Source organism: Natrix helvetica, assembly GCF_964273705.1.
Source record: "Natrix helvetica genome assembly, chromosome: 8".
Lineage (NCBI taxonomy): Eukaryota > Metazoa > Chordata > Lepidosauria > Squamata > Natricidae > Natrix > Natrix helvetica.
In genome coordinates, this window is record NC_138559.1 from 7,961,861 (window position 1) to 7,983,404 (window position 21,544).

The following is a 21,544-nucleotide window of genomic DNA, read 5'->3' on the forward strand; positions in this document are numbered from 1 at the left end:
CCCTCCCCCCAAAAGAAGCCCTCCCTGAAAATATTGCAACACAGCAGCAGCCATGAGGTGACCACGCTTGCTGCTTCCTGCACCTCAAAAATAATAAGACCTCCCCGAAAATAAGGCCAAGCGCTTATTTTGAGGGTCAAAAGAAAATAAGACCCTGTTTTATTTTTGGGAAAACACAGTAGCTAAAAATATCCAGGTAAGAGAAAAAAAATATTTACCATATTTTTCTGCATATAAGACGCACCAGAGTATAAGACGCACCAAGATTTTGAAGAGGAAAATTTTTTAAAAAGGTTTTTGCACTCTGCAGACCTCCCAAAAACGGCCTGTTTTTCGTGAAAACGCCCCCCCCTTTTTTTTAAAAAGGGCATGAATAGCCTTTAGGAGGCTTGTAGAGTGCTCCTGGGGGTGCTCCCCCCCCAAAAAACGAGCAAAAAATGACCCATTTTTCACCAAGACAGGCCCACTTTTTGTCAAAAAAAGGGCATGCATAGCCTTTAGGAGGCTTATAGAGTGTTCCTGGGGGCTGGGGGGGGCAAAATTGAGCAAAAAATGGCCAGTTTGGTGAAGGGGGCGGGGTTTCGGGAGGCAAAAAATGCTGTATTCAGTGTATAAGATGCACACAGATTTTCAGCCTCATTTTTTGAGGGAAAAAAGGTGCATCTTATACTCTTTGCCATTCTTTGAAAAAGTGTTGCATGTGTCTGTTTTGCATGCTTGCTGTCCATATGCATACCCCTGATCTTAAAATTAATGCCAATTATTCATTGCAATTTACATAAGAGCTTGCCAGTTGGTCTCTAGGATAAAGACCAAATAAGGCCATGCACTTATTTCAGGGGTCAAAAGCAAATAAGGCCCTGTCTCATTTTCGGGGAAACACGTATATTGGGGATAAAAGAAGAGATTAGAAACTCTGTACAGTGCTGGTCATATCCAGCCCCCTAAATATTTTTTTAAAAAGAGGAACGAAATCAACAAAACCAATCTTCTAATTTTCTATTATTTGCTCAGGGTGCCACCACTGTCATTTGTAATAATAATAAAAAAATGGTGGGTCATAGTTTTGCTGTCTTGTTTCCAAACATGGACTGTAAAGTTACTCCCCTACTGCTTGAACACGGTTATTTTTGTAGAAAAGTCAGCTAACACAGCCCTGTAGATTTCTGCTTGCCCACATGCCCAGAATGAGTAATTTTCCTTTGACGGTTGAATACAATATCATTAGGGCCTCCTTCCCCCCCCCCCTTTTAATGACCAATTTGCAATAATTGGCTGCTTATTCAAATAACGTTTGAATAGCCATAAAGGAAGAGGAGCCCTCCTGACCCCAACAAGCTGGCATAACAATTAACACAATTGATTAACCTGAAATCAAGTTAAATAACAGATTATGCCACAATGGCTGGCTAGGAATCTCCTTTGCTGGAACTCCATCTCTTCCCCCCACAAATTTTCGTTTTTAAAATCCTGTCCTTTTTTTTTTTAACATACAGTGTGTCAGATATCTTCTTTTATTAAGATATTTCTATACCATCTGACAGAATTTTTCCCCTCTCCAGATGGCACCCAACATATTTTACCCCATTAAAAATGCAAACACATAAAACAATACAAAGTTAAAATACAGTAAAACAAGAGAAATTGCATAAACCGGTGGCTGTGAGCAGTAAGCCTGCCTTTTCTTCCATGAGCTGTCAAATGTCATGATAAATAAATACCTTATCAGATGACACATCATCAGCAATTTTTGGGGGTGGTGGGAAGAGATTTTGGAAAGATTTCTACTTTATCTCTCAACATTTATGACATGGTTTTTTAAAAATATTAATAATCAGCTTGCATTGATACTGTGTTTCCCCGAAAATAAGACAGGTTCTTATTTTCTTTTGATCCCAAAATAAGCACTTGGCCTTATTTTGGGGGAGGCCTTATTATTTTTGAGGTGCAGGATGTGGTGAGCATGGTCACCTCGTGGTTGCTGCTGTTTGCGTGTTGCTGGCCCTGCTGCTCTTTTTGCGACGGCCATTAGCTAAGGTCGCGATGGCTAGGGTTGCAGGAGCATCCGTTAGGTAAGGATGTGTGGGGTGCATAGGGTACGCTCCTCCTTTCCTTCCCCCCCCCTCCGGCCTCGCGTCCTCACCTCGCGTTGTTTGTGCAGCAAGCAACCAGAGGAAATGGCGGGAACGGCTGCCCGTGCGTTTAAGTATTTTCAGAGAGGGTTTATTTGAAGGGGAGGGCTTATTTTAGCGCATGTGCTCAAAAGCCCGATTGGGCTTATTATCCGGGGAGGTCTTATTTTCAGGAAAATAGGGTAGAATGGATCTCTTAGCAAAATACTCAGAAATACAATCTCCCCCCCCCCCCTTCTTCTAAGTGAATTAGGGTTACGACTTGGGCACGACCCACGTCCATTGGGTCGAAAAAAGTAATGGGCATTTTTGGGGACGAGGGGATGGAATGAGGGAGGACTAAGAGGAACACCAGTGGTTGGACGCCTAAACAGGAATGGGTTTTGTTCTATGGCCAACTTGTCCATTGGCAAATTAATGCTGCCTGATTTAAGCCTTTCAGCTGACTTTCCTTCTCAAAACAGCCTAGGTGGTAGAGAATTTAGATTGGCACTTCTGTCAGAATTAGCAGTTTGTGGCCTACTTCAATAATTATTTCCTCTGGTGCTTTTTCTGGTTGCTATATAGGGACGAGAGGAGTAGGATGGGATGGCTTATGCAGTTTCCATGGACACCACGAAACGCAGCGGCGAGAAACCCAGAAGGAGTGGGGAATCTGATTTCCACCATCTTCAGGTTTCCACTTTCTGCTCCAAAATAATCGCCCACCCCCCAAAAAAGGATTGGAGTTTTCTTTGGCCCCCGTGAACTCTGCGGATGGGCAGCCTCAAGGAGGCCCCAACAAGATTTATGATAGGAGGAAGTGGCTGGACGGCATGCAAACATTCAAATAATTTTCCAAAGCATTTTTGGCTTTTTGTGTACGGCAAAAGCTCTTGATAAAAGAGAAGGAAGGCTTAGCTTTGTGTATCATTTTAGCTTTGAAGTCTGTGGTGAGGGATGCCCGCACACCAGTCTTGTATTCCTGGTCTCACCTGCCAAATTCAAGGAATTCTCGCTGTGTCCGGCCAGCCAGCGGACAGATAGGAATGAGGAAGAGAAGAGCTGTGTAAAATTCCCTTTCATCTCCCAGAACTCCCTTTGAACTGGCCTGTATCATCGTTGTGTATCTTAGTCAGGCTGGAGTAAGGGCAACAACATGTGTACGGCAGGAAGGGGCACTTTATTTTCCCGAGAGGCCACATGAGAAACTGGGAGTGTTACGGAGGTCGGCCGAACCAAGAGGTCGAACTTGATTCTGCTCAATTGCGTGAATGGCATCCACTTATTTGATTTCTAATTTCTGATTGACTTTGCACAGGGAGGACATGGGCAGCCAAAGGTTAAGGCTGGAGGCCATAAAATGCTCAGGTCTGATGTATGTGCATACATGCAGGTAGCTTCACTTTCTATGTGTCAGCGTTCCAAGCAATGCACCCATAGAAAGCAGAACTCCTCAAAGAACAATTTATTGGATATATCATATTGGCACAACTGGTGAAAGCCGACTCTGAAAAGTTCCCGCGGCTTTTACCTAATTAAAAAGTAAAAGTTTCCCCTTCCCCCTCCAAGTCACTGGTCACACTGTCTAACCCAGGTGCTGTCTGGTTGCTTGGTTACTTCACTCCTCCTCTGGCCCGCCCCCTGTCAGAATGTCCTTGGTTCCCACAGGAAAACTTTATTGTTTTGGCTACAAATCCCCCTCTAGCTATTGCCCCCCCTCCCCGCCTCTTCTTCTGCTTTGTGGCAACCCTGAAGCCTCCAAGATGGCCTCAGCCAGCTCCGTTTCAGGGGTGACAGTATGAGCATTGGACGAGGGCATGCGGGCAGGTCCATTTGCACAAGCGGTGGGCGCCTCTGCCTACCCCTCACGCAGTGGAGCTGCATACGTGCACTTGCCTGCCACTCATGTGAAACCATCCCCTCTTCCCTCCCCACTGCAAAGCCAGAAAGGTTGGGGGCCGCGGGTGTGATGCAAAGAAAAAACTACCCTGTTTCCCTGAAAATATGAGCCAGCAGTGTGTGGCAGCTGCCAAAAAAGCCAACACAGTTCTAGGCTACATAAATAGAGGGAGAGAATCAAGATCACATGAAGTGTTAATACCACTTTATAATGCCTTGGTAAGGCCACACTCAGAATACTGCATCCAGTTTTGGTCGCCACGATGTAGAATACATGTGGAGACTCTAGAAAGAGTGCAGAGAAGAGCAACAAGGATGATTAGGGGACTGGAGGCTAAAACATATGAAGAACAGTTGCAGGAACTGGGTATGTCTAGTTTAATGAAAAGAAGGACCAGGGGAGACATGATAGCAGTCTTCCAATATCTCAGGGGCTGCCCCAAAGAAGAGGGAGTCAAGCTATTCTCCAAAGCACCTGAGGGTAGAACAAGAAGCAATGGGTGGAAACTAATCAAGGAGATAAGCAACTTAGAACCGAGGAGAAATTTCCTGACAGTTAGAACAATTAATCAGTGGAACAGCTTGCCTCCAGAAGTTGTGAATGCCCCAACACTGGAAGTTTTTAAGAAGAGATTGGATAACCATTTGTCTGAACGGTATAGGGTTTCCTACCTAGGCGGGGGGTTGGACTAGAAGACCTCCAAGGTCGCTTCCATCTTAAATACAGGTGGGGCACAGATATATGAGGGTCTTCGGGTCTTATGAACACAGGTAGGAGCTAGCTTGATGAAGCCAAAATTCTTGCTTCTGGCCATTATCAAGAAGTTGTCAAAGGATTTGAAAGTCCTATTTGCCTGCAGTTGTACCTAATCCTGAAGGTGCAGCTTCACTATTGTAGTTAATGGTTAATAAGCATAAGAATTTGAGCTAAGATCAACTCAAGATCCTATCTAAACCCAGCAACATGTTCCCCTCCTGTGAGAAACAGGTGGCTCAGTGGCTAAGAAGCTGAGCTTGTCAATCAGAAAGGTCGGCAGTTCGGCGGTTCGAATCCCTAGCGCCGCGTGACGTAGCGAGCTCCCGTTACTTGTCTCAGCTTCTGCCAGCCTAGCAATTTGAAAGAATATAAAAAATGCAAGTAGAAAAATAGGGACCACCTTTGGTGGGAAGGGAACAGCAGTCCGTGTGCCTTCGGTGTTTAGTCATGCCGGCCACATGACCACGGAGATGTCTTTGGACAGCGCTGGCTCTTCGGCTTTGAAACGGAGATGAGCACCGCCCCCTAGAGTCGGGAACGACTAGCACATATGTGCAAGGGGAACCTTTATCTTTTAAGCATAAGAATTTGACCAGGATCAACTCAAGACCCTATCTAAACCCAGCAAAATGTTCCCAACCTGCGAGAAACAGCGCATTATAACAGTAGCATTGCTATTTTTTTCCCTCCCTTCCCTAGCAACTGGTACTGAGGAATGTACTACTCTGAACAGAGAGACTTCAAGTTTTTGTTTCTAAATTTCATTAGGCATCTTGAATATTCATAGCGTAGAAAGAGGGTGTAGCAATCAAATAAATAGATTTGAATCCTTAGAGCCCCTGGAAAATCTAGTTTCCTCTTTCTTAAAAACTATTTCTCTTCTTGTTTCCTCCCACATGCCAGTGAGTTCAGCAACTTAATTACGTAGTACAGGTAGGGCCCCACGTACGACCATAAATGAGCCCAACATTTAACATTTGCTAAGTGAAACATTCGTTAAGTGAACCTGCCCAGTTTTATGACCTTTCTTGCCACGGTTGTTAACTGAATCCCTGCACCTGTTAAGTCAGGGGTGTCCAAACTTGGTAACTTTAAGACTTGTGGACTTCAACTCCCAGAATTCCCCAGCCAGCTGGCTGGGGAATTCTGGGAGTTGAAGTCCACAAGTCTTAAAGTTGCCAAGTTTGGACACCCCTGTGTTAAGTTAACAACACTGTTGTTAACGGAATCTGGCTTCCGCATCAACTTTGCTGATAAGAAGGACGCAAAAGAGGATCACGTAACCCCAGGACACGGCAACCGTCGTAAATACAAGCCAGTCGCCAAGCACCTGAATTTTGATGACATGACCCCGGGGATGGGGCAACGGTCGCACGTGTGAAAAGTGGTCATAACTCGCTTTTTTTCCAGTCCCACGGTCACCTGTCGCAAGTCGCGGACCGCCTGTAAGTATATCACAGAAGTGAGTACGCCCCCTCACGTTTTGTAAACATTTAAGTATATCTTTTCATGTGACAACACTGAAGGAATGACACTCGGCTACAATGTAAAGTAGTGAGTATGCAGCTTGTATAACAGTGTAAATGTGCTGTCCCCTGAAAATAACACAACACGGAGCCATTAATGTCTAAACTGCTGGCAACAATTATTTAAATATTTACTAAGTGTGAGGGAGTGTACTCACTTCTGTGACACACACACACACACACACACACACACACACACATGCACACACACGGCCATGCTTTGCAAAATGCATTTGACTGAGTGAAGCACATTTCCCAAACCTTTAAAAGCAACTGCTTCCTTTGGAAGGCTGCTGTAGCTGCTTTCGTAGGCTGTTCCTGGCTGTCGGTATGCATGGGAACATTGCAGCTTCGCCTGCAGTCCTGGGTGAAGGGTCCCTGGCATACCTACGCATTCGGCCCTGGGTGGGCTTCAGGGCAGTTCCAGCTGGCTTCTGAAGGACACGGCTGCTTGCACGCCTCGAGGACAATTGGTGTCCTGTGTGTTAGCTTGCTCACTCTCCAGCACCGTTTTCCAGTGCTTTTGCACAGCCCGAGTTGGATACCTAACAAAACCCATCCTTTGAACTAGAGTTGCTATCAGAGATTTGGAAAATTGGATTGAATCAGGGGTGAAATGCTCTGAAGTCTTCTACTGGTTTACTTCGTGCACGCATGCGCGCCGAAGCCTTTTCTGAGTCTGCAAAGGTAAGTAGAACAGCGAGGGGAGAGGAACAGCTGTGCCACGCAATTTAGATTCACTAAATAGCAGGATTTCCTTTCTAGCGAATATAAATCTCACGGCGCAGCTGATTGTCACACAGCTGATCGTTGGACCTACCATTTCGCCCGAACTAGTATCATTTCACCCCTGGACTGAGTAGGAGCAACGTGTCAAATGCTTGCTTTTCTTTCCTCTTTCCCCCATCATTTCTTTAAACAAAATACCTTATTCCTCAACCAGAAGGCAGCAACAAGGTTATGGCTGTTTTCAAAAAATTCAGAAATGGTTAGGTCTTTTTATAAATGTAATAACAGCAGCAATAACAATTGGGAGTAGGGTAGCGACTTTATGCTGAATTAAACTATTGGTCTGTGTAATTTTAGGACTGCTTCCAAGGTTAGATACAACAAGTTTCAATATCAGCCTTGTTTATTTTCTCCCCAGTTTTATCCTGTCCCGGCACTTGCTTTCTTCAGAGTCTTAAAGGGGAGGTGTGTTTTTTTTATTGCTTTTAGTGCTGCTGTGTAACTGATGCCTGTTCTCTTGTGCCAATGTTTGCCCAAGGATTTTTTTAAAGCCAGCAATCTTGATGTCACTATTACTGAACATTTGAATAAAATTGATTTTTTTTCTTAAGACCACTTTTAAGATTAAAACTAAACGCTGTGAACTTAAATTTCAATCATTTTCTTCCCTGAATTTAACTCTTACCTAGTTCTGGTCTTCTTAAAGATAAGATTACTTTTATTGTCATTTGTTTTATGATGAGTGTGCTGGTCCACATTAAAAATGAAATTCTGTTGCCTATGTTTATATGTACTGTATTTATAATGTATGTATGTATGTATGTATGTATGTATGTATGTATGTATGTATGTATTGTGTCACAACCCCTGGTATGCCCAAATATGGGAGAGAACACACTGTTTCCCTTTGTCTGTATTTCGGCTCACTCCAGGAGACCATCCAGGCAGAAAACCATATTTTTAATGTTGCCTTTGTTATATTTGTGTTGTATTTGTGCTGATAAATAAATAAAGGGAGACCAGTATAGATCTATTTCAAGCTATTTAGCTCTCATCAGCTAGCCATACCCTTACTGGGATTTGAACCTTTATTTATTTATCAGCATAAATACAACATGTATGTATGTATGTATGTATATATTGTATAGATGTATAGGGATGTATAGGGATGTGGTGGCTCAGTGGCTAAGACGCTGAGCTTGTCGATCAGAAAGGTCAGCGGTTCGACTCCTTAGCGCTGCATAACAGAGTGAGCTCCCGTTACTTGTCCCAGCTTCTGCCAAACTAGCAGTTCGAAAGCACATAAAAAATGCAATAGAAAAATTGGAACCACACATCAAATGCTTCCTTTTCTTTTTCCTTTTCCCATCATTTTTTAAAACAAAACAAAACGAACTTTGGTGGGAAGGTAACAGCACTGCATGTGCCTTCGCCGTTGAGTCATGCCAGCAACATGACCACAGAGACATCTTTGGACAGTGCTGGTTCTTTGGCTTTGAAACGGAGATCAGCACCGCCCCCTAGAGTCGGGAAAGACTAGCACATATGTGCGAGGGGAACCTTTACCTTTATATGCATGTATATATGTGTATGCACATCTATCTATATACACACACAGGCATACATACACATACATAGACACATATATCATTTTTGAAGTATGTATACACACATCAGGATGGATGGACGGATGGACGGACAGACAGACAGACACACCACACACACATATATATTAATCACTGTCCATTTTGAATACATAGCAGAAAGAGGAAACTTGAGAATTTACAAGGTTGATGGTATCAAGTATACAAAATAAGAAAACCGGTTGGTTAAGGTGCTGGACTTAGAAACCAGGAACTTGTGAGTTCTAGTCCTTCCCGAGGCATGAAAGCCGGCTGAGTGACTTTGGGCCAGTCCTTCTCCCAGCCCAACCCAGGTGGTGGTTAAGGGCAGAAGGAGAAGCTCAACCCTTCCTTGGATTCTCAAATGAAGATGAATAAAAACAATAAGAACGTGATCATTCTCAGATTAAATGCAGGATGTATTCCTAATAAATGCAAACTAAAAGTTCTGATATGCCACGATTGTGATTTTTCTCTCCAAGATTGTGTTCCCGGTTCCAATTCCGATGCATGCTTCTAATCGGACTGTTGGGGAAATGATGGTCTGTGAGTCCAATGAGGTATCCAGAATGGTCTGTGCTCAGCCCTCAGCGCCCTCTTGAGGCAGATTAGGGAACACAGCATCCGAAAAGATCTTTTTAGATCAGACTAAACACTTACAAAACTTGTTCAGTGATTTCCCCCCCCCCCCCCAATAAGTCTACTCAGTGATAACAAAGTCTCTACCTTTTGCCTATTGGCCAGCCTATTTTGTCAACTCTCTTGAGAGGTGTATGCAACGAAATTTTTATTTTAATGTATGCCGATTAGTGTACGTTCAAAGTAACAATAAAGTTATTCTAAGTCTAACTGATGTCAATTAGTGTCATTGAACCTGCAAGTTTGTTTGTTTGTTTATTTGGAAATTTATATTGCTGCCTATTTGCACATGGCGACTCAAGGCAGCTTACAAGAACTGTTTGTGTCTGTCTGTCTATCTATCGTTCAGCGATTAGAATCCCTAGCGCTGCATAGCAGAGTGAGCTCCCGTTACTTGTCCCAGCTTCTGCCAACCTAGCACTTCGAAAGCATGTGAAAATGCAAATGGAAAAATAGGAACCACCTTTGGTGGGAAGGTAACAGTGTTCCGTGCACCTTCGGCATTTAGTCATGCCAGCCATATGACCCCGGAGACGTCTTCGGACAGCGCTGGCTCTTCGGCTTTGAAACGGAGATGAGCACCGCTCCCTAGAGTCGGGAACGACTAGCACATATGTGCGAGGGGAGCCTTTACCTTTAATTATTCTGTTAAACGGTCTACTGAAATCTTCCTGCAGATGAAGAAGGTGGAGATGGAGAAGACTCCTCCAGCATATTCTTCCAGTTTCATAGATCGTCCTTTTAGTTTCATTTTGTTTTGTTTCAGTTTTTGGCTTTTTAAAAAAAAAATCCTCTCTAAAATATCACTTTTGAAAAAGAGAACTTTGTAACTTTGTATCCTACAGATATATATGAAATTTCTTGCACTCTTAACTCACCTTTCCATTCATACATGGTATTAGATGTCATAGAGCGAATGCGCTAGCTGATAGAGGATGGATGGATTTCATTATCTCTTAGTTAATCGTTGGAGAAATTCTTGCCATCTCAGGCTAAAAAAATAGGAGCAATGCTATATAAACCCAGGCAGGCGGCTCTAGGATTACTGACGTTCTGAAATACTAGGGTAATCTTCCATTTCATCTAAGCTTGCAAAAAATTGCTCGACAATGGCTTTTCCGGACTGTACTCTTGGTCTTTGATTGGTATGAAGTGCTAAGGTCTAGGTCAAATGACTGTATTCCGCCACAGAATGACCAATTAAATCAAAGCTTTTTGCCACAGTTATTTCCATTCATTCGGGATGAATATGCATGCATTCCGTGGGCTGACTACTTCCAAAAGTTCCCATATTTGATTACGTGCCTAATAACGCTTTAAGCTTAGATGTTTGATCCCAACCATTTTTCTCATCTTGAATGTCATATAAATGACTAGGGACAGATCCACCCCAAGATAAAGGTAAAAGGTAAAGGTTTCCCTCGCACGTTTGTGCTAGTCGTTCCCGACTCTAGGGGGCGATGCTCATCTCCGTTTCAAAGCTGAAGAGCCAGCATTGTCCGAAGACGTCTCTGTGGTCATGTGGCCAGCATGACTCAATGCCGAAAGCGCACGGAAGGCTGTTACCTTCCCACCAAAGGTGGTCCCTATTTTCTACTTGCATTTTTTACGTGGTTTTGAACTGCTAGGTTGGCAGAAGCTGGGACAAGTAACGGGAGCTCACTCCATTAGATGGCACTAGGGACTCGAACTGCCAAACTGCCGACCTTTCTGATCAACAAGTTCAGTGTCTTAGCTACTGTGCCCCTGTGTCCTTTGTAAAATAAGACCAAGATAAGACACCCCAAATCAGATTCTACTCAAGGGCTCGGTATTGTGTTGGCAACCCAATAGAAGTGGTTTCTCATGGTTTTTTTTCCCAGATAGATATTTCCTCTCCCATTCTAGTACTGCTGTAACTTTGACCTGCCCATTAACTTGCATTCATCAAATAGTTTGCAATTATAATGTAGGTGGCAGGCTGTTTTATTACTTTTCATCTAAATTCTAATTAGCATAACCGTTGAGGGTTTTTTTTTTTTTTTTTTTTTGCTGGTGTTTTTTAATGTTTGGTTTTGTAGAATTGTATGGTTTTATTTTATTTATCAGAAAGCGTGCAAATAGACTTGGCTTTGTGTAATCTACGATTAATGTGAATAAGCCAAGATCAGAAACCCTTATTTGATCTTTTTTTTAAAAAAATATTATTAATAATTGAATCCGTAGCTTTCTCTATTCTGTGCTGGAGGTATATTTAAAACGGAAAGCAAAAATGTAAGTTTTCTTTTCTTGTATAAAAGAATAGTCATGTGGATGATGAGATGCCTGCAGTGGACCTGTATTGACCTCTGACCTCAGTTATTGGGCAGTGGCTACATTGATTTCTTTTTCTCAATCAATTATAAATGAAGCATACACACACACAGATCATCTTTTTCTTTTAATGACCTCATAATCCCTTGGGGGTGGTGGAGTCTGGCAATTGAACGGAGCTGAGTGCCTACTGCCCTTCCTGTTGCCAATGCTGAGTTTTTTTTCCAGCAGATATAGTCTCATTGTGACCAGAGAGAGAGAAATATCTGTCTCTACCTAGGATCAAACTCAAACCCTCCTGATTGTAAGGCGAGAGTTCCACCTCTAGGCCACTACACTAGCTAGTGCTCTGTGTGTGTGTGTGTGTGTGCGTGTGTGTGTGTGTGTGTGTGCGTGCATAAATATATCTCCAACCAGAAAAAGGCAGACACCACTGGATCTGTAAAGCACTGGATTTCACAGTAGAATAATAGTACAATATCAGAAGGGTTCGCATATTTTAAGAGCAGTAATAAACGCCAATGCAAACTAAATGATAAAAAATGAAAAAGAACAATCGAAAGGTATAAAGCAGGGGTGTCCAAACTTGGGAACTTTAAGACTTGTGGACTTCAACTCCCAGAATTCCCCAGCCAGCAAAGCTGGTTGGAGACCCCTGGGCAAGGTACCGTATTTTTCGGAGTATAAGACACACCTTTTCCCTCAAAAGAGGCTGAAAATCTGGGTGCGTCTTATACACTGAATACAGCATTTTTTTGCCTCCCGAAACTCCGCCCCTTCACCAAAATGGCCATGCAGCTGGGGAATTCTGGGAGTTGAAGTCCACAAGTCTTAAAGTTCCCAAGTTTGGACACCCCTGGTATAAAGAAATAGCTTCCGATCTTCTTCACAGCAGTTATAATAAGTACAGTTATATTTACCCCCCCCCCCTCTCAAAGTTACATCATGACTCTCCTCTGGCTATAAACTAAGATCAGAGACATTTGTTGATGTGCATAATAACCTGTTAGTTTTTTACTACTTTCCCACACTTCAAAGTAGCTCAGCAGTGAGCCTGGCCCCAAATTATTGCATCTATTAAGCTCTTTCTTTCAAAGTTGGGCACTTTCCATTGTGAAATATCTTGAATCCTCTTTATCTTAATCTTCAAGGCTTTTTGACCTGTCAAGGGCCCCTATGATCTCTCCAACCTTCTCAGACATTTTATTATTGCTATCTTTCACCCAGATCAGTCAAAAAGACTGAATCACTTCCTTGCTGAAACCTACTGAAGATGCATCCATTTAAAAAAATATATCTTGCATTATCTTTAATTATGTTTAATATTGTGGATTACTGTTGCGTAACTTGGTGTCTTCCAAATGTCTTGGGGTTAAATTTCCTGAAATCCTTAGCCAGAATGAGAGTTTTCGGAGTGATCATTCCAACATCTCTGAAGATTTCAGACTGGGGGAATTAGCTACTATTTTTTCTCCCATTTCTACCTTTCACCATAGACCTTTTCTAAGGTAAAAGTAAAGGTTCCCCTTGCACGTATATGCTATTCGTTCCTGACTCTAGGGGGCGGTGCTCATCTCCTTTTCAAAACTGAAGAGCCTGCACTGTCCGAAGACGTCTCCATGGTCATGTGGCCGGCATAACTAAAGACCAAAGATGCCTGGAACGCTCTTACCTTCCCACCAAAGGTGGCTCCTATTTTTCTACTTGCATTTTTACGTGCTTTTGAACTGCTAGGTTGGCAGAATCTGGGACAAGTAACGGGAGCTCACTCCATTACACAGCGCTAGGGATTCGAACTGTTGAACTGCTGACCTTCCTGATTGACAAGCACAACATTTTAGCCGCTGAGACACCGCGTCCTTTTCTAGATTTAGCTATTTTCTCATACATCCTTACTGCAGGATATTTCTACCAACTGTACAGAAAGCGATGGCTTATTATTCTACAGAATTAATTTGTCACATCGGTAACCAGATTTGCCCTTCTTTTCTAAAACACAAAGACTTGGAAACGTAATTTTTTTTTTAAAAAAAAAGCTGTCTCCCTTTCTGTAACACATACATACCATTGTCATTTCGGGGGGAAGAATGTCAGAAAACAAACTGCTCTCGTATTGTTTCATTAATTCCCCGTAAGAATAACTGTGGAACTACCTTAATTTCATGGCTTTGCCTGTGTAAAAGAAATTTGGAAGGAAAATTCTTGCGTCTAACCCCCAAATTGTGTTGACGATGTCATTCTATGCCAAGCACTCATTGTTAATGGAAGCCGTGTAATTCATTACTGTCGGGGTTAAAAAAAAAAGCCAACAAAACTAGAAAGAGTTAATGGACTAAAATTACATCAGCTTTTTTGCGCAGAACAATAAACAGGAAGCGTAGAAAAAAATAAATTTATACGTTTGTGACTAAGGCTGTTTGAGAGCTTTGCGCTCGGCTCAGAAGGGTCTGGTTTTCAGGCCAGGTTTATTATTGGTGGCAAAATTATATACTTGGTTAGAAAACAATGCTGTCGACTGGGCAAAGAAGGAAAGAAGAATTACTCAAACCTTTATTTATGACCCTTCTCTCTCTTCAGCCTCATTGGTCAGATTATATATAGTGGTCAGCGCAGAGCGCTGTTTCCTGTGGGGCATAGTATTTGCGGAATGCGCTTAAACTATCCACGGCAGGTGGCTTCATGAGCAGGCGCACCAAAGGTCAGTCACATCACGCTCAAATTAGGACACCTGTTTGTGTAGAATAGAATATATAGAATATAATATTCATTATTGGCCAAAAGTGAGTGGACACACAAGGAATTTGTCTTTGGTGCCTATGCTCTCAGTGTACGTAACAAGGCAAGATACATTCAACAGAATGGAATAGAAATAGAATAGAATAGAATTCTTTATTGGCCAAGTGTGATTGGACACACAAGGAATTTGTCTTTGGTGCATAAGCTCTCAGTGTACATAACAAGGCAAGATACATTCAATAGAATAGAAATAGAATAGAATAGAATAGAATTCTTTATTGGCCAAGTGTGATTGGACACAGAAGGAATTTGTCTTTGGTGCCGATGCTCTCAGTGTACATAACAAGAAAAGATACATTCAATATAATAGAATAAAAATAGAAATAGAATGGAATAGAATTCTTTATTGGCCAAGTGTGATTGGACATACAAGGAATTTGTCTTTGGTGCATAAGCTCTCAGTGTACATAAAGAGAATAAAATATATTCATCAGGAATCATAAGATACAACACTTAATGATAGCCATAGGGTACAAATAAGCAATTAAATGGTAGGGAGGGAGGGAAGGAAGGAAGGAAGGAATACAATAGCATTTAGACTTATATACTTCTTCACAGTGCTTTTGCAGCCCTCCCTAAGCTGTTTACAGAGTCAGCCTCTTGCCCCCAACAATCTGGGACCTCATTTTACCCACCTTGGAAGAATGGAAGGCTGAGTCGACCTGAGATAGATAGATGATAGATAGATAGATAGATAGATAGATAGATAGATAGATAGATAGATAGATAGATAGATAGATAGATGATAGATAGATAGATAGATGAGAGATAGATAGATGAGAGAGAGAGAGAGAGAGAGAGAGAGGAGAGAGCAATAGAAATAGCAATTAGACTTATATACTGCTTCACAGTGCTTTTACAGCCCTCTCTAGGTGGGTGACAGAGTCAGCCTATTTGCTCTCAACAATCTGGGTCCTCATTTTACCCACTTCGGAAGGATGGAAGGCTGAGTCAACCTTGAGCCTGGTGAGATTCGAACTGCTGAACTACAGCTAGCAGTCAGCTGAAGTAGCCTGCAGTACTGCACTCTAACACTGAGCCACCTTGGCGTTTTGTGAAGGGTGTTTGGTGCTCTTGCTTGGTTTTAGAAAATGTGAAGAGTTAATTCACTATTCCTTCATCACACTTCCATCACACTCCTCCAGCAAGTGCGACACAAGAGGAATGGAGAGGTCCTTGGTGCTCTCTCAGCTGGGTGGTTTTTTTGCAGACGTTTCATTACCCAAAATTAGGTAACATCATCAGTGCTAGAGCAATGCCCAGTCCTTACCAGCCCTAATGATGTTACCTATTTGGGGTAATAAAGGAGCCATGGTGGTGCAGTGGTTAGAATGCGGTATTGCAGGCTAACTCTGCCGACTGCCAGCAGTTCGATTCTGACTGGCTCAAGGTTGACTCAGCCTTCCATCCTTCCAAGGTTAGTAAAATGAGGACCCAGATCGTTGGGGGCCATAGGTTGACTCTGTAAACCTCTTAGAGAATGTTGTAAAGCATTGTAAAGCGGTATATAAGTCTAAATGTTATTGATATTTTCCTTCCTTCCTCCCCTCCCTCCCTCCCTGTGGTTAGAATGCAATATTCCAGACTAACTCTGCCGATTGCCAGCAGTTCAATCCTGACCGGCTCAAGGTTGACTCAGCCTTCCAGCCTTCCGAGGTGGGTAAAATGAGGACCCAGATTGTCGGGGACAATATCCTGACTTGTGAACCTCTTAGAGAGGGCTGTAAAGCACTGTAAAGCGGTATATAAGTCTACGTCCTGTACATACCACAGAACATACCAAGGAGCCCTGCTACAGGAGTAGGATGGAGGTATGCTAAAGGAATATTGGATTAACCCTTCACATTTTCCAAAACCAAGCAAGAGGAAGGAAACCGCCTTCTTAAGACAACCTGGTTTCCTTCTGCCTCTAAGGCTGCCTTGAGGCATGACTCTGTCTAGCTACTCTTGCACATATTTCCCTACACGTAAATCATGTTGAACGTGGTTTTTGTTCTTTCCTGAGTGGCTTCTGCTAGAGGCGAAAGAACACATGTGTACTAGAAAAGAAGTGTGCGATGAAACATTTATGTCCTGGCTATTGGGAGTCATTGAACTGGTACTCTTGACGGGAGCCTGCGTTTGGATGGAGCGAGGTGAAACCATGCTCTTTGTTTATTTTAAGCAGCATTAATTCCACTTGTGGGTTGCAAGACGGGAGAGAAAAGCATCTTCATTTTTGATGTCAGCAACAAAGCAAAATTTTGAAAGGGGGTCTAATTCTCTCGACCTTCTGTTGCAGACCTGGTGATGCTTTTGTTAACTGACACAAACCTTGTTGAAAAAAGCAGCATAAATCTATATACACCGTGAGAAGGGAGTTTAATACTCCACTGTTAAAGGGGGCAAAACTTACTTTTGGGGCAAAGTTTTGCTTCTTTCTTAGTGGCAATGAAAATGAGGTTCCTACCTTCTTTCACTCACGGTGGTGATGCCCCGAAACGGAAAGATATTGGCTGACTATACGGAACTGGCTGCAGGATTTAACTTTATGTCGAATAGAACTCAAACCGGAAATGTGTCTCCTGCGGAGTATAATAAAAAGTTTACTCGATGTCACATATAATAATGGCCAGGATTGCTTTTGTGCAGTATTGGAAGAAAGATAGTATTCCACCAGCGGGATTAGTAATCCCCCCAAAAATATTTGATTTGATTGGACAAACTCACGTTAGAGTTAAAGGGAAAGGATGACTCGGTATGGGAGAAATTGTATGAATCAGTGGGGGGTTATGGGGGGGTATGGCCCAGTACGGGCGTACCGGTGGCCGCTGGGAGCAGCAGCCACTGTACTGGAACGGGGGCTCATTGGGCCCACTCGCCCGCCTGCCCCCGTTCCTTACCACTTTTTGAGTGAAACGGGCCACTTGCGCACATGTGCAAAGCGTACGGTGACTGCGCAACCTCCGCCGAGCAGCTGCGGCATCACAGGGTGGTGGTGTGCGCATGCCTGTCGAAGAAGCAATTGGCTTTTGGTGGTGGGGGAAGCTTAGTGGTGGTTGGGGAGGAGGGATGGGGGGAGAGAGGATCTGTGTTCGCCAAGCAAAGATGGGAGCCCCTGTGCGATGCTCGGCTCCCAACTTTATTTATTTTTTAATCCCCAATATCCCTCCTTGAAGAGGTGATGTTAAACATGACAGACTGGCTTGTTTGCCTAGGACCAGGATGGCGAACCTATTGCACGCGTGCCACAGGTGGCACACAGAGTCCTCTCTGTGGGCACGCCAGCTGTCGCCCCAGTCCAGCCCCACGGTGCATGTGCGCGCCTCCCGCTGACCAGCTGGTATTTGGGTCTCTGCTGTGCATGCGCAGGCGGGGCCTTCCCTGATTTCCGCAGGTTCCCTCCCAGCCAGTGGTGGCTTCCGGATGCCATTCCAACCGGTATGGTTGGAACACGCCCGGTGGCGTCCACATGGATGTGCGCACATGTGCGCAGCACACACATGCGTCTTAGCGCCTCTGCGATCCTTTGCGAAACTCCAGCTGCTCAGCAGAGCTTCGTGCATTGTGCGCGTGCATGGAAGCGCCAAAGACCGGTAAGGAGCTCGGGCGGGCGAGTGAGCCTTCCGGAGCACCATACTGGAACGGTATCCGGTGCTCCGGGTAGGCTCCGGTACACCCGTACCGGGACGTACCGCCTTCAACCCACCACCACTGCTCCCAGCGCACCCTACTCTTCTCCTGCATTTCTGCTGCCTGGGCCTTCCCCGATCTCTGCAAGTTGCCCCCTCCCCCCCAGAGTGCCCTACCCTTTTCTACTCCATTTCTGCCACCTGCACCAACCTGGAAAGCAAAATGGGGTGCAAGGGGAGGGGTTCTGGGCACATGCATTGGTAAAGTGCATGCGTGGGGGACGTGCGTGGATGCATGGGATTGTGGCGCATGCACTGGGAGCACTGGCATTACATTTGGGGGATTGGGGCCCAAACGCTTTGGGCAGTCGGCACCAAGAAGGTTAACCATCACTGGCGCTAGGATCTTAATCTCTGCCGCTTTCTCTTCTCTTTTTTTCCCCATCCAGGATTCCGTTCAAGATCGGGCAGCCTAAGAAACAGATTGTACCCAAGACAGTGAGTACACCAGTTTTTCACATTCTCCCCCTCCCCTTCTCTCTCTCCCCCCCCCTTTTTTTTGGAAAAAAAGACTCTTGCCTTTGATCATATGGCTGATGACTCAAGCCAGCACACATTAACCAGCCTGCTTTTAATATGTTTATAGGCGTGTGGGTGGCAGAGGGAAAAAAAAGCCATGAGTGAGCTGAAATTGCTTCTCTTTGGCCATGGCTCTCTTGACTGAGGGGGAGTCTCAGCGCCGGGTGGCTTATTTTGGTATCTTCTGGATCTGTGTCCCTGCTCCTTTCTTACCACCCCACTCCTCCTCCCCTGCCTGTGTGTGTGTGTATGTGTGTGTGTGTGTAGAGGAGGGGCTTTCATCGCTCTGGCATGATTTTCCTAGGAGATGGTTGAGCAGGCTTCCTTCCTTCCTTCTTTCAGCTGTGTGGCTTGTTTGTTCCTCTTCTTTTTTTTTCCCTTTCGGAGCAGATGGAGATGGAGGCCTGCTTCGCCTTACTGAATATAACTGTTTCCAAAGGCAGGCTTATTAGAGGAAGCATGAAAATGCTTAGTGCCCGGGTGTGATTGCATAGGAGCAGTTGATTTAAGAGGCATTTTAAGACACACACACATACACCCAATACACCCAGTTTCATATTCTGGAGGCAGCCTAATTGTCTTACCTTGAAGCAAACTGGGACAGGGCATGGGATATTCACACACACACGCACACACACTAAACTGATTGCAAACATGGATCTTTGTGCGGTGTTTGTGCAGCAAAGAAATCTGTCTGTAGAGGAGGCACGGGATAGCTGTAGCTTTCCAAATACTGCTCAGCTACATTAGTCATGCTGGCTGAGGCTGAAGTAGCATGAAGTTGCAGGAACACCCCCACCCCCACCCCTCAGCTCTTCTGAAAAGGTTCCCCTAGTCCAGGGGTGTCCAAACTTGGCAACTTTAAGATTTGTGGACTTCAACTCCCAGAATTCCCCAGCCAGCAGAGCTGGCTGGGGAATTCTGGGAGTTGAAGTCCACAAGTCTTAAAGTTGCCAAGTTTGGACACCCCTGCCCTAGTCCAAGGGTCAGCAATCTTAAATACTCAAAGAGCCACAAAGGTCCTAACCGGAAGCCTCCCTGTTCCCTCCCAAAAGCCCTATCAATTGTGGAGCTGACCAGTAAACCCGCCCCTTGCCATAGTGTCTCCTTTTGGCACACCCTGCTTCCCCCTCCCCCAAACTGGAAGCTCCTCTCAAAATTGTGGTGCCGACTGGCAACAGGGAGCCACAGCAGAGCGGTGAAAGAGCCACATGCGGCTCCGGAGCCACAGTTTGCTGACCCCTGCCCTAGTCCAACCCAAAATTAAGCTGGCACGATCTGTCTGCAATCTTGACGTTTTCTGAATTTAGCTACCCCGAAAATAAGCCCCAGCCGGAACATAAGCCCTAGAACCATGATGGTGAACCTATGCCATGCATGCCACAGGTGGCACACAGAGCCCTCTCTGTGGGCACGCCAACCCTTGCCCGGCCCAGCTCTACCGCACATGCACGTGCTCCTCCCGCTAGCCAGCTGGTCTTCAGGTCTCAGGGCCTTCCCCGATCTCCACAGGTTTCCCCCCAGCATGCCCTACCTTTCTACTCCATTTCTGCTGGCCGCACCAATCTGGAAGCCAAAACAGGGTGTGGGGCGCCATGCGAGACCCCCCCCCCCCGCACCACATTTTTGGCCTGGAAAGCCTCCTGCACCAACGTGGAAGCCAAAATGGGGTTTTGGGGAGGGCGCAGGGCTCATGCGTGGGGGTGGAGCGCATGCACAGGGGACGCATTGCATTTGGGAGATCAGGGCATGTGTGGCATTGCATTAGGGAGATTGGTGCTTTGGGCACTCGGCACCCAGAAGGTTAACCATCAATGCTCTAGCATGCTTGAAATATAAGCCCTACCCCCCAAAATAAGCTCCTGTTAAGATCCTCAGCCACATGAACACACTTATTTTGTACCATATTTCCCTGAAAATAAGATCTAACTGGAAAATAAGCCCTAAGGGATCTTTTGGAGCAAAAATTAGTATAAGACACAGTCTTAGTTTGGGGGAAACACGGTAGGAAGTGGATCTAATAACTGTTCTAGTGAGATATTCTTTCTACTTATGAGCACCCTTCTTAACCATGATGCCCCAGAGAGCAGGTTTGGGCTTACGTGGCTTCTGGAAATTGGGCAGGGTGAGAATAGCATGAAAGTTTTGTCATGCTCCACTCTAATGACACTTTGTGTGGGGCAAGGTGGTGGCCTTGGGGTTTCACAACAGGAGAAAGCAATTGTTGCCTTCTAAGGTTTTGTATCTTATTCCCAAAGGTGCGTTTTTCAGGAGGCAGCTGGTCTTTCATGTTTGTTTGTTTTTAATTTGAAGATGTTTTGCTTTTCATCCAAGAAAGTTCTTCAGCTCCAACTGGATGGTGGGGAACGGAAGGAGCTGCCTTCCTTCAGCTATCCTGTCAGAGCTGAAGAAGCTTCTTGGATGAGAAGCGAAACGTCTTCAAAAGAAAAGTCCAGTTGCCTCCTGAAAAAGCACCTTTGGGACAACCATGACCTGGACGGCTGAGAATCTCTACAGACCTTTAGCCGTACAAATTGGGATGAGCACCCTTTGAGTGGTGTGGAAGTAGGAATAGATTTCCAGAGAGAAAAACTGCAGGAACCATTTGCACCACTCAGGTGACCCTGAGGACACAGAGAAAACTCCAGGTGGCCTCAAATTCTCTCTAAAAGAATGCAAATGACCAGCTGTCTACAAGGAATATAAATCCTTCCGTTCTGTGTTATCTGCAAACTTTTGTACTTTTGTTCCCCTTAGTTCTAGCCTGCAGAACAGATAGCAAGAGATTGTAGAAATTGTAGTCGAAGACGTTTTGAGAGCATCAAGGCTTGATTTAAATGTTTTAGAGTAACCTTAACACTTTCAAATCAGCAAAGGGTCATAGGTATAAAGGTAAAGGTTCCCCTCGCGCATATGTGCTAGTTATTCCCGACTCTAGGGGGCGCTGCTCATCTCCATTTCAAAGCTGAAGAGCCAGCGC

The 21,544-nt window shown here is 44.5% G+C and overlaps 1 protein-coding gene across 2 annotated transcripts in view; it reads left to right on the plus strand.

Annotated features, from left to right (window-relative positions):
* Positions 1-21,544, plus strand: part of BIN3 (bridging integrator 3) — a 177,000-nt gene that overhangs the window by 22,494 nt on the left and 132,962 nt on the right. For both annotated transcript variants that reach the window (XR_014176026.1, XM_081960820.1), the window contains exon 2: positions 18,435-18,483. Coding sequence is in view for 1 of the 2 variants with exons in the window: in XM_081960820.1 (XP_081816946.1) it covers positions 18,435-18,483 (49 nt within the window). In the remaining variant the exon portion in view is untranslated. The remainder of the gene's footprint in view (positions 1-18,434; positions 18,484-21,544) is intronic.